Source organism: Chanodichthys erythropterus, chromosome 12 (assembly GCF_024489055.1).
Source record: "Chanodichthys erythropterus isolate Z2021 chromosome 12, ASM2448905v1, whole genome shotgun sequence".
Lineage (NCBI taxonomy): Eukaryota > Metazoa > Chordata > Actinopteri > Cypriniformes > Xenocyprididae > Chanodichthys > Chanodichthys erythropterus.
Window position 1 is genome coordinate 44,305,560 of NC_090232.1, and position 13,056 is coordinate 44,318,615.

At 36.7% G+C, this 13,056-nt stretch overlaps 2 protein-coding genes across 2 annotated transcripts; both read left to right on the forward strand.

Annotated features, from left to right (window-relative positions):
* Positions 1-259: 259 nt before the first annotated feature.
* On the forward strand, positions 260-4,368 carry acta1a (actin alpha 1, skeletal muscle a). The gene is made up of 7 exons (XM_067405055.1): positions 260-416; positions 1,296-1,435; positions 1,549-1,873; positions 2,016-2,177; positions 3,283-3,474; positions 3,565-3,746; positions 3,861-4,368. Exons 2-7 carry the CDS (start codon positions 1,307-1,309, stop codon positions 4,002-4,004), a joined length of 1,134 nt encoding a protein of 377 aa, XP_067261156.1. The 5' UTR covers positions 260-416; positions 1,296-1,306; the 3' UTR covers positions 4,005-4,368.
* A 1,947-nt stretch (positions 4,369-6,315) lies between these two features.
* ccsapa (centriole, cilia and spindle-associated protein a) lies at positions 6,316-10,234 on the forward strand. Its single transcript, XM_067405056.1, has 4 exons — positions 6,316-6,456; positions 7,005-7,394; positions 7,486-7,790; positions 9,434-10,234. Exons 2-4 carry the CDS (start codon positions 7,031-7,033, stop codon positions 9,611-9,613), a joined length of 849 nt encoding a protein of 282 aa, XP_067261157.1. The 5' UTR covers positions 6,316-6,456; positions 7,005-7,030; the 3' UTR covers positions 9,614-10,234.
* Positions 10,235-13,056: the final 2,822 nt, after the last annotated feature.

Here is a 13,056-nt window from a genome sequence, read left to right on the forward strand (position 1 = left end):
AAGGTAAACAATCATAACCCACTGATATGCCCTTATATTGATATATAGCCCACAAACACCCAGTGCTGGCCTCTGTGTCCACTCGTTTGGTGGCGCTGGACTCGCCTTACACGGCCCTGCACCCGCCCGCAGTGGTTTGGGGTCTAGAGCGCCATATATGGACCGTCCCGCGCGCCCGGAGCGCGGCGCTGTGCAGCTCACAGGCGTTGAGACCCTCCGCTCGACCCAACGACACCCAAATATGGACGAGGAACGGGAAGAATTCCATTCGAAAGCATGGACATTCCTTAATGGTTGTCCGAAGAGCTGGAAAAGCAGAGGACGCCGGGTATATATAAGGCGGTGCGACTCATTGTGTTGCAGGAGCCATCGGCACTTCAGTTTGACTTGAGGACTCTGAGCACGAGCAATCACAGGTAAGCGCGCTCCGACACGAGAACGCGCACCCGTACAATTGAGTAGTGGACGTACTATTTCACTATGGCGATTCAGACCTGGAAAATTTAAGATGTGAATGGAAGGTTTTAACGCTAATCTTTTTACAGCGATTTGCTTTTGTTTAAGAGGGGGCAAAACTTCTTTCTTTGAATGATTATATGGACACTTTGCTGTCCCAGGTGAAAAAATACTATAGTAATTAATAGTAAATACTATAGTGTATTTGAACCATACTATAGTAAAGTAGTTGAATTAATTTATTGTGGTAACTTTATAGTTGCTGTGATAATATAATAACGATATATAATGTATATTATACTACAATATACACTACAGTTTACTGTAGTAAAAACTAAAGTATACTACAGTATTTATTATCAGTTCACTAGTTAATGCTACAGTATGCATTCATTAACAGTGTTGTAAATACTATAATATACTACAATTTTCTATAGTATTGTTAAAAAAACACTATAGTATTTTTCACCTGGGGTGTATCTTAACTGTAACTAACTTAAGTTATCCTAAAGTATTTTCTATCTAGCTATTTTTTAGTGCAATTGTCAGTATGCATTATGCAATTCAGTGATGTTGATGATATTAGTGCAAATGAAATACAAAACTGTCTTCTCTCACATCTTTTAATTCAAATTCCATAAAAATATTGTGTTAGGTAACTGAATAAATGGAATTTAAGATCAATATTAATTTAATTTCTTATTAATGCGTATCTCATTGAACATTTGTCAGAGGTTTGGTTTGGATAATGCAGTCAGTTCTCAACAAATTTCTATTTGTTTACCATTTTGAGTTTGTAGTGTCCTTTTCAACTTCTCAATGGCTTTGTCTATTCTTAGAACCCATCAGGATGTGTGACGACGACGAGACTACAGCTTTGGTGTGCGACAATGGCTCTGGCCTGGTCAAGGCTGGGTTTGCCGGTGATGACGCCCCCAGGGCTGTCTTCCCTTCCATCGTCGGCCGCCCACGTCATCAGGTACATACAGAGATCCTTGCTGGATCTATGTTAGTCTTCGCAAGGTGAAAGAGACAGGATTGTATGGGACATCTTTGAGCTATTCTGATCATGTCACTCTTGCTCTCCTCCAGGGTGTGATGGTCGGTATGGGTCAGAAAGACTCCTACGTTGGAGACGAAGCTCAGAGCAAGAGAGGTATCCTGACCCTCAAGTACCCAATCGAGCACGGCATCATCACCAACTGGGACGACATGGAGAAAATCTGGCACCACACCTTCTACAACGAGCTGCGTGTGGCCCCTGAGGAGCACCCAACCCTGCTCACTGAGGCTCCTCTGAACCCCAAGGCTAACCGTGAGAAGATGACCCAGATCATGTTTGAAACCTTCAATGTCCCCGCCATGTACGTGGCCATCCAGGCCGTCCTGTCCTTGTACGCTTCTGGCCGTACCACTGGTAAGACAGCATGCTGCACATGAAAGGGCAACGATTACTCAATTAGGGCATTTTTAAATTATATATTATCCACTAATAATTAAATCAAACATGCTTACTGTTAACTCTTGCTGACTGATTTCTTGTTCCCGGCTGTTATTAGGTATTGTGCTGGACTCCGGTGATGGTGTGACCCATAATGTGCCCATCTATGAGGGTTACGCTCTTCCCCACGCCATCATGCGTTTGGACTTGGCTGGTCGTGATCTGACAGACTACCTGATGAAGATCCTGACTGAGCGCGGATACTCTTTCGTCACAACCGGTGTGTACCTTGTCACTTATTGTGTACCTTTTCACTTACCATTGTTGGGGAAAGTTAATTTTTAAAGTAATGCAGTATTACAATATTGCATTACTTAGTTCCTTTTTAACTACAACAACCATCAAGTTCACACAGCGCCTCTGCACTTAGGATTCTCTCAACAGGAAAGGTGTCAGTCAATAAATGGAAAAACTTGCATTAATTATTTAAAAAAGTCACTTAGATATTTTGTTGTAAATTTAATAGTAATGTGTTACTTTACTAGATACTTGGAAAAAGTAATCTTATTACCTAACTCGCTTTACTTGTAAAGGCCTGTTCACACCAAGAATGATAACTATATTTGCGTCCACACCAACGAATGATAAAGGTCTGTTTAAGCTAAGCTATTGGGGGTTCTTGTTGCATTTACACAGCTTTAACCAGCAGATGTCCTCAGCATGCTATGTTTTGAGTGGATAGCTAGTGTAATCGATCTAATCTAACAGTGAATGTAACTGACAAAGTCAATATAGTTGAATAAAAAAAATGCCTAGTCCTTTTCACTGCAACGTCAAAGGAAGCTAGACAATGTTGTCGAAACTAGAGCCAGATACCTGAGGTAATTTTATGTTACTCTGTTTGCTAGCCTGGCATAATCATCTCATCGTTAATACTTCCCACCATTTATTCCGAGGGTATGACCGATTGTTTCCCATATATCCATTTTCTTTAAAGTATCCTCAAACAGTGGTGGCTTTTTCTGGACCTCAGCGATTAACTTGTCGTCTGTTATTTTAAATGCGCAAGCCCTAGAATGGATTCTGATTGGCTGTCAGTGTTTTATCGTTCAACGGCTGGAAATAATAAATTGTTCTGAAAGTGATCCCAATTATATAATTTCTCTGTATCAGTATCGCTAAAGCTGTGGTGTGGACTCTGCTATTCTTTTATATTTAGAATGATTTTTAGAACTATATCTTTATCGATATCTTTATAGTTATCATTATTGATTTGAACGGGCCTTAATGTGTTACCCCCAACACTGCTTATTACTGGAATACGTAGTTATCCTGCATGTGTGAAACAGACCAAATAAACTACTTTTGATTTGTGTTCCCCACAGCTGAGCGTGAGATTGTCCGTGACATCAAGGAGAAGCTGTGCTATGTTGCCCTTGACTTTGAGAATGAGATGGCCACCGCTGCCTCCTCTTCCTCCCTCGAGAAGAGCTACGAGCTTCCCGACGGTCAGGTCATCACCATCGGTAACGAGCGTTTCCGTTGCCCCGAGACCCTATTCCAGCCTTCCTTCATTGGTATGTCTGAAAACATCTGGAATTATCAGTTGTTGTCTTACCTTTTAGTGCTCCATCCATTTATATGCTCTCTTTAAAACACTTGAACAGGTATGGAGTCTGCTGGCATTCACGAGACCGCTTACAACAGCATCATGAAGTGCGACATTGACATCAGGAAGGACCTGTACGCCAACAACGTCCTGTCTGGTGGTACCACAATGTACCCTGGTATTGCTGACCGTATGCAGAAGGAGATCACAGCCCTGGCTCCCAGCACAATGAAGATCAAGGTAAAAGGGCCTACAGCAATAATACTCAATGAGTCATGTTGAGGGTTTTTCCATGTTTTGACCACCTAGATTGGTTTTCTGAGTAATAATTGATCTCCTCCGCCTCCTCTGTAGATCATTGCTCCTCCTGAGCGCAAGTACTCCGTCTGGATCGGCGGTTCCATCCTGGCATCCCTGTCCACCTTCCAGCAGATGTGGATCACCAAGCAGGAATACGATGAGGCCGGCCCCAGCATCGTCCACCGCAAGTGCTTCTAAGCGCCTGGCTCAAAGCGCCCGTATCATTGCTTCCTGCTCAGGAACCAAGCGATGGTGCATTGCTCCTATGGACAGTTTTTCTACAGCCGTTATTTATGCAATGATGCAGGAATGAGCAGAAGAAGCATAAACTGAGAAAAGGACACTAACGTCAAGGGAGAGAAAAATACCAAGCGCTCTTATTGCACACAAATGTATTTATTACTGACTTCCATGGCTTGGTATTTTGGCGAATGCTGTTGGACGCCTCTCTCTTAGATTCCAGTGCCATACGTTCCACTGTACGCATGGTCCAGTTGATGACCAACGCAAATCACACTTCAGCAGACAAATAAAACTGAGAATCTGTTTTTAAACATGGTATTCGTCAATGAATATGTCATTTCAGTACTCTTATAAGACAGGGTTTCAGCCCACACTGAGACAGACTAAACATTTACCCTTCCTCTGAGATGGTTTACAGATGAATAACACTGCGAGAAGTCTTGTTATGTCTGTAATATGACAACTATAAACCTTCAGGGCTGTTTAAATGGGCTCTAATGGAGGATGAATGTGTATGGGACAGTTAAGCAATACATACAGTAGCACTGACAGTCTTATAGTTTATACTCCATAAAAGAATAATAATCTTTATTAGCTTTTGGTGTACATTACCTGATTAGGTTGAGTACTTGTAAACCTAAAATGAATAATAGTACTGTTGGTAACACTAGAATAGGGAACACATATTCACTATTAACTAAGACTTTGCCCTCAATAAACTGCTAATTTACTGCTTATTAATAGTTAGTAAGTTTAAAGGGTTAGTTCACCCAAAAAAGAAAATTCTGTCATTTATTACTTGCCCTCATGCCGTTCCACACTGGTTAGACCTTCATTAATCTTCAGAACACAAATTAAGATATTTTAGTTGAAATCCGATGGCTTATTGAAGCCTTCATACCCAGCAATGACATTTCCTCTCTCAAGATCCATAAAGGTACTAAAAACATTTAAATCAGTTCATGCGAGTACAGTGGTTCAATATTAATATTATAAAGCGACGAGAATATTTTTGGTGCGGCAAAAAAAAAAAAAAAACGACTTATATAGTGATGGCCGATTTCAAAACACTGCTTCAGGAAGCATCGGATCATAAATGAATCAGTGTATTGAATCTGCTGTTCAGAGCGCCAAATTCACGTGATTTCACGCACGATCTGAATCATGATTCGATACACTGATTCATTATGCTCCGAAGCTTCATGAAGCAGTGTTTTGAAATCGGCCATCACTGTCGTTATTTAGATTTTTTTGGCGCACCAAAAATATTAATATTATTCATATAAATATTAATTTATAATATTAATATTGAACCACTGTACTCACATGAACTGATTTAAATATGTTTTTAGTACATTAATGGATCTTGAGAAAGGAAATGTCATTGCTCCCTACGAAGGCCTCACAGAGCCATCAGATTTCTAAACTAAAATATCTTAATTTGTTTTCTGAAGATGAACGAAAGTCTTACGGGTGTGGAACGGAATGAGGGTGAGTAATAAATGACAGAATTTTCATTTTTGTGTGAACTAACCCTTTAAGTATTGGGTAGGATTAAGAATGTAGAATATGGTCATACAGAGTAAAATAAGGGCTTAATAAGTACTAGTAAACATCCAATATTGTAGTAATAATTGTGCTAATAAACAACTAGTTAAATGACCCTAAAATAAAGTGCTACCTACTGTTTTAATACTGAATATATTACTGAATATTTTTTTCATTCAGTTTGCATTATTTGTACCATTAGATATAAAGAAAAATGTTTTTAAGACAAAGTACCACCCTGATACCATCAGTGTAACTACAAGCTAAGTTTGTCAGTCATTCATGTTCAGTTCTAACCAGCAGCATAGAGATAAAATCAATACGAGCAGAAAAAATATTGTGCATCCAAAAATTGTTTTCCATACCTCAAAATCAGTTTTTTTGTTTAAATTGTGTAATGAGGTGAAATCTTTTCCTCAGACAGACAAGTCAACTGCGCACGCGCTGAGAAACTGTCGTCGCTAGTAATGATAAGAACGTAGTAGTATTATATACCTCTTTACAGTTGATATTCTCCAATAAGTCCTTTCCCATTACAAAAAATATTGCGAGAAGTCCACAAATAATGAACTTTTTAGTAGATATAGACGATTATAATGAAATTAGGATCAATTAAAGCTCGGATTGGATTGTGCGTGCGTACTGGCGCATCAAGTCCTCAGGCAGTCCAAGTATGAAGGTGTGCGCATGCGCACTGTAAATCACCAAAGCTGTAATATCAGTCAGGGTTGTTTTTCCAGTACGCAGCAGGCGCTTAACAATGTTGGACAGATGCATTAGGAATTCGTAAGGATGTTACAATAAAAATGCACGTGTTTATCCAACGTTAAAACCTAAGGAAGTGAAAAGAAAGGAGAAGGTGAGTTTAAAGCGCTTACATTTATCCGAGTCAATGTTTACATACATACTCAGGGCAGGTGAAGACAGACCTGTAAACATAGTGCGCTGCCAGCGAAAACAGACGCTTTTTTTTAAAAAAAATAATAAATTATCGATTGATATTTAAAATGGTTTGACCAATTTCTTAATTTAAAAAAAATGCGTTTTTTTTTAATACAGTGTATTTTGATAGATTATGATTATGTGTGTTTGAACATGTCGCAGCATTATTACAATCGTACTATAAACATGTATTAAAAACATCACAAGAACGCAAAAATGTCCTTTTAGAAAGATCGGATATGACATCGGCTTATGTATTATGTAAAGAATATAAATAAATAATGTGGGCACAGGGCTGTAACCTACTCTGCTAAAGAAGTGGAATAACACAATACACTCCTCCTTCACGGTAAGGAAGCAATGCCAAAATCATCGCAATCCACACTCGAAGAACAGATGGACATGTAAAGTATGCGTACTTGCATTGACAAGACTGCCTTTTACATTATAATCTTCATTCCGTAGGTGACTGACCATATCAACAGGGCAAAATGTCTACCAATAACAACATCATGTCCAAGAAGATCCGGACGGAGTACATGAAGAAGTTCAGAGATCCCAAGTGGGAGACTTTCTCGAAAAGTTATGAGGACTCTGTGAAGTACAGACTGACGCGGAGGCTGATGGAGCAGACACACAGACCCTTATTCGAAAACGGATGGGACAGCGGGTCCGACTCGAGCGGAAGATCCAGTCCCAAACTTCAAGAGGTGAACATCTCAAATGGCAGACATTACATATCCTCGTCCGAGTCCAAGAACGAGACTGCAGAGGTTCTGAACTCCTGGAAGCCACAGGTGAATGGAGAAGTTCACACGGATACTAGTGCAACCGTGGAAAGCTCAGCTCCCTTGGGTAGGTTAATGTCTTATGTGATCGTTCTAAGTTGATTAAGTTTCAGTTTGTGAGCAAACATATCAAATTATCCATTGTGCTTTTATCACAGAAAATGGTCACAAAGGTGTGACCACTAACGGACCATCAGAATCTATTCCAAAGCGGCGTCAGAGATACCGGGCTCCCCGTTCAGAGCCATGCTACCCTAATAAGGAGCTGGATAGTGATGAATCCCACTTATCCATATCAAGAAAACCATCCAGGGCCAAGAGCCAACCACCAGGCAACACCAAGGAGCGGACGTCCAACCGTGAGAACAGACGGTCTTTTATCCATCCTGACTGGGCAGAAAGGCACATGGAGACCCGGGAAAGAAGAACACCAAATATTAGAGCGTCTGTGTCTGCTGGAGAGGTGAGGCTTGTAACCACCACTTTCTGTGTCACAGCTGATATTAGAGTCAATGAAATCTAGATGAGAACCTTCTACAATGTGACATTATGTCAAAAGTTATTGGCAATGTATCTATCTATCTATCTATCTATCTATCTATATATATATATATATATATATATATGTATGTATGTATGTTTTTCAATATATTTCCTTATATTATGTGGCAATATGTACCTTTAAATATATTTTTTATTTTATTTACTTTTTTATTAGATTTTTAATATAGCTAAATATATTTATATTTCTCAACACATATATACATATATATATATATATATATATATATATATATATATATATATATATATATATATATAAAGCAGCTAATATATTTTACTTTATTTCACTATTTTACTTAGCTGCAACATATATTATATATATATATATATATAAAATTAATTATTTTGATATTGATTTTTTTTTGTACAGTATTTCCTAATATGTGGCCATGCAGTTCATAACAAAATATATTTTTGGTTAATTTATTAATTTATTGCTGTATTGTGTATTGGTAGCCCAAGTGAACTGAGATTATATATATATATATATATATATATATATATATATATATATATATATATATATATATATATATATATAATATATGATGTTTTTCAGTATATTTCCTCATATTATGTGGCCATATGTACTTTTAAATCTAATTTTATATAATTTTTAATATATCTAAATATATTTATATTGCTCAACAAATATAATAAAAAGCATTGCTACTTAGCTATAACATGTATTTTGGCCAGATGGTTTATTTTATTTTATTTTATCATATATATATATATATATATATATATATATATATACATATATATATATGCAGTCAAACATTCAGATATTTTTGATATTTTTACTAGTGGGTGCAGCAGGACACTATAGTTCATTTAAGTAAGTGAGGATAGCAAAATAAGGTGACATATTATACCCAAAAATTCTTCATTCAGTGGACTACCCGTAAATTTGATAAAAATTTGAAACCAAAAATTATTCAGACATTACTTTAACCTGTGTTATCTAACATAATTAAGATTATTTTTTTCTGACACAGTTTAACTATGAGATATTTTTGTCATATTTTATTACCATTTTTTAAACTATAGTGAATAAACAGTATTAATGAATGAAATGTTCAAGGTGTCTGAATAAATTTTGGTTTGACTGTATAAATATATATACTGCTCAATATTTAAAAAAATATATAATATAATATAATATATATAATAAAATATACTTAAATTATGAAAAGCTGCACTGTTCACAAATATTTTGGCCAGATTTTTTTTTTACTTTGTATGGGTAGCAGAAGTGAACATGAGTGTGTTTTTAACAGATTTGAATAAATTATACATACAAAGAGGGACATTTTGAAGTGGCTTAACAGCCGTGTACTAATCAGTGGAATGAAGCATCATGTGACATCTGACACTGCGTGTGGAAGCGGTGAATTATTCAGCGTAGAGCTGTGATATCCTTAAGCGAGATTATCTTCTCTGGTATACAAAGGTTCAGTGGGTTAAACAAAGTTGCATTTCATCAGTGTAGAAAACTGCAAATGAGAAACTGCAACTGCAATCTGAATTCATTTTCAGATTCATCGGGCCGACGTGGGCGTCCAGACACGAAGAGAGTCTAAAAAAGGTGGACGAGCATCAGACCACCGGAGGGCGAGGTCAGCTGACCTGGAGAAGGCCCGTAGATCAGCACTGAGCATGGCGGACGAGCGCTGGATGACGGAGTACATGCGCTGCTTCTCTGCTCGACTGAGGTAGAGGCTGAACCAGGATCAGTTTATATCAGTGGATTAGACGCGAGGCCGCAGGAAACGGATCCCAAACCAGCACTACAGGACCACTACAGAAGAGTTTGAGGAAAACTGAGGAAGAAGTTACATGCATTCCTTTATATTCAATATGAGAACAAAAATGAAACACAGAGGTTATTCATTAAATATAATATAAATATTTTTTGATGCTGGCTACAATCAAGGACCAAACATTTAACTACAACACCAAAACACAATTGGTATTGTTTTTAATATCTCCAATATCTTGTTTCTATTCACTATTTGTTGGCATTTGATTGTCGTTTTATTCCCCGTTCAGTGTTTGATGGTGTTATTTGAAGGTTTCAGATTTTCTGTCCTGATTTTAAATATGGGCTGCAGGGATTTAAGGTGAAAAATAATTTGAGTGGACCAAACGATATCTGTTTATGACTCAGATGATTGTTTATTTTATTCTCTCCAGAATGTTATTCTAGTCACTCCAGCCTGCCTGTCATTAAAGGAACACTCCACTTTTTTTTGAAAATAGGCTCATTTTCCAACTCCCCTAGAGTTAAACAGTTGAGTTTTACCGTTTTCAAATCCATTCAGCCGATCTCCGGTTCTGGCGGTACCACTTTTAGCATAGCTTAGCATAGTTCATTGAATCTGATTAGACCGTTAGCATCGCGCTTAAAAATGACCAAAGAGTTTCGATATTTTTCCTATTTAAAACTTGACTCTTCTGTAGTTAAATCATGTACTAAGACCGACAGAAAATGAAAAGTTGTGATTTTCTAGGCTGATATGGCTAGGAACTATACTCTCATTCTGGCGTAATAATCAAGGAACTTTGCTGCCGTATCATGGCTGCAGCATTGCAATGATATTACGCAGCGTCTCTCACAAACGTCTCCATGGTTGCAAGGCACGTTCCCTGTGCAAGCAGGGGCTCACGGGCGCTGCGTAATATCATTGCACTGCTGCAGCCATGGAACGGCAGCAAAGTTCCTTGATTATTACGCCGGAATGAGAGTATAGTTCCTAGACATATCAGCCTAGAAAATCACAACTTTTTATTTTCTGTCGGTCTTAGTACAAGATTTAACTACAGAAGAGTCAAGTTTTAAATAGGAAAAATATCAAAACTCTTTGGTCATTTTTAAGCGCGATGCTAACGGTCTAATCAGATTCAATGAACTATGCTAAGCTATGCTAAAAGTGGCAAGTAAGATCGGCTGAATGGATTCGAAAACGGTAAAACTCAACTGTTTAACTCTAGGGGAGTTGGAAAATGAGCCTATTTTCAAAAAAAGTGGAGTGTTCCTTTAACATGTCAGCTGTAAAATGTAGTTCTTTTGAATGTGAGTGACGTGCATGTTTGGTTTGTTTTATTTGATCACATGCAGTGCTGTGCAACTCTGTACTTTTGCAAGTCACCAGAAGTGTATTTTCCTCACCAATCACCAACAATCATCCTTTTTGCACAAAGATGTCAAGTAATTAATATTTTTAGATGTAAAAATAAATGAGGGCTAGTTGAAGGCCATCTTTTGATTCTTGTGAATGTGATTGTTTCAGCTGTACACACTATTATTAGTTTTTTTGAGCACAGATTTGATATGAAGCATATTTGCTCACATGTATATATTTTGCTTCTCTGTGATGTTTGAAACGCATCAACACTGGTTATGTCATAGACACTTTGAATGAGCCGTGACCCTTTACTTGAAACTTCATGGTTTGTCGAGAGATGTTTGCTTTGCTATTAATCTTAATAATTGGTTGCCTGTTATCTGCACTTAGTTATTTATTTATTTAGTCAGTTATTCACTTTTCATAAAAGGAAACTCATTCTGTTTAAGACTAATCATAATGACGTTCTTGAATGAAGTATATAAGATAACTATTTGATTTTCTTCAGCAATGTTTACATTTTGACCACTGTATTTGTACATGAGAACATATTTTCATTTGCAGAACAGAAATACTCCTAAAAATGCATTGCAGTGAATAAACTATGTTTGAGTAACATCATGTTCCCCTCATATTCTGTTCATGAATCACAATAGAGTCAAAATCTGCTAAATATAACAAATCATGTAAAAATATATAATCTTTTATTGGAAAATTAAACAACATTTTATCAAACTTTGATAATCGCCTTAATCTAATAAGATAGTGATCAAACCTGTCAAGTTCCTGAATCTTACATCAGCATATGAGAGTAAAATTGGATCTCATTGCCAAAATTATGAGAAAATTAACCTGACAAGAGAGATACAATTATATGATTATGAATGTCTGTTTGTTTGATTAAAAATACTACATTTCTGGTTGTATAATATCTGTGGAGTTACTATAGAGTCTGTGGTGTTACCAGGAAAGAGAGTAAAACCACAGACAAATTAGCCTAAATCCAGACTTTTCTAAAATGGAGGCTGCCATCATGATGATTTCAAGATCAGGGGACATTGTGGAAATATTAATAAGTATATTTATAAAACTTTTACTTAAAATATGTAAAATATGCAAGTTATCAACATAACACCACAGACACTAATAAAGTGTGACACATGAAATTGTCAGAAACGTAGCTAGAACATTAACAAGAAAGAATGCACCCCTCAGATCAATCAGCACCTGCAATGAACTTTACACACAGGAAATAGTTACACACATTCATTGTTGTAACACCACAGACATGAATTTGGGGGACACTACTTTTTTCTTAAACATTACAAATTATTATGTATTTAAAACAAAAAACAATTTAATAAAATTGTACAATATATATTCACAATTTAACCACTTTATTTGTGTTAAAAATGTTATATTGCAATTACATTACATGATACCTCTCTATGGTATGGTGGGAACTTGCATATTTTGTTACAAATGTAATCTCTCAAACTTAATTAAATATGTATTTTAAAACAAAAATGTATCTATTAATAGTGCACAAATTGTGTTTATTCTACAGAACATAAACATGTAAAATTGTATAATTTATTGGTATCTAAAATTTATTTCAACTGTCCACCACAAATGAAGAATGACCCATATAATCTTGTGTCAGAAGACCAATATACTGCTATTGTACTGTATACTGGCCTACAGATCCAGTTCTGGCTGCATCTATAATTCAGATTTTTAATCTCTGTATCCGCCTACATATATTTATTTATAATCTATTTTTAATCTCTATAATAAAAATGTATAATTCAGATTTTGATCTCCATATCCATTTACATATATTATATATATATATATCTTCCAAGGGGTTTTTTCCCTCCTAGGACTTTTTCCCCAGTGTTAGCACGCTGTGTTTTTCTCCTAGGGGGTTTTTTCCACCCCTGGGAGTCAACCGACATTGGCCTAATGTAGCACCATCTTGTATGTTACATATTACCACGCTTGCTTGTACAGCTTATTTTTAACCACTTCTCT

Excerpts from the sequence above, each read along its gene's own strand:
- acta1a (XM_067405055.1), top strand. The coding sequence starts at position 1,307 with ATGTGTGACGACGACGAGACTACAGCTTTGGTGTGCGACAATGGCTCT. Across the intron at positions 2,178-3,282 it reads ATACTCTTTCGTCACAACCG|CTGAGCGTGAGATTGTCCGT; the intron begins GTGTGTACCTTG and ends TGTTCCCCACAG. Across the intron at positions 3,475-3,564 it reads ATTCCAGCCTTCCTTCATTG|GTATGGAGTCTGCTGGCATT; the intron begins GTATGTCTGAAA and ends ACACTTGAACAG.
- ccsapa (XM_067405056.1), top strand. The coding sequence starts at position 7,031 with ATGTCTACCAATAACAACATCATGTCCAAGAAGATCCGGACGGAGTAC. Across the intron at positions 7,395-7,485 it reads GGAAAGCTCAGCTCCCTTGG|AAAATGGTCACAAAGGTGTG; the intron begins GTAGGTTAATGT and ends CTTTTATCACAG. Across the intron at positions 7,791-9,433 it reads CGTCTGTGTCTGCTGGAGAG|ATTCATCGGGCCGACGTGGG; the intron begins GTGAGGCTTGTA and ends ATTCATTTTCAG.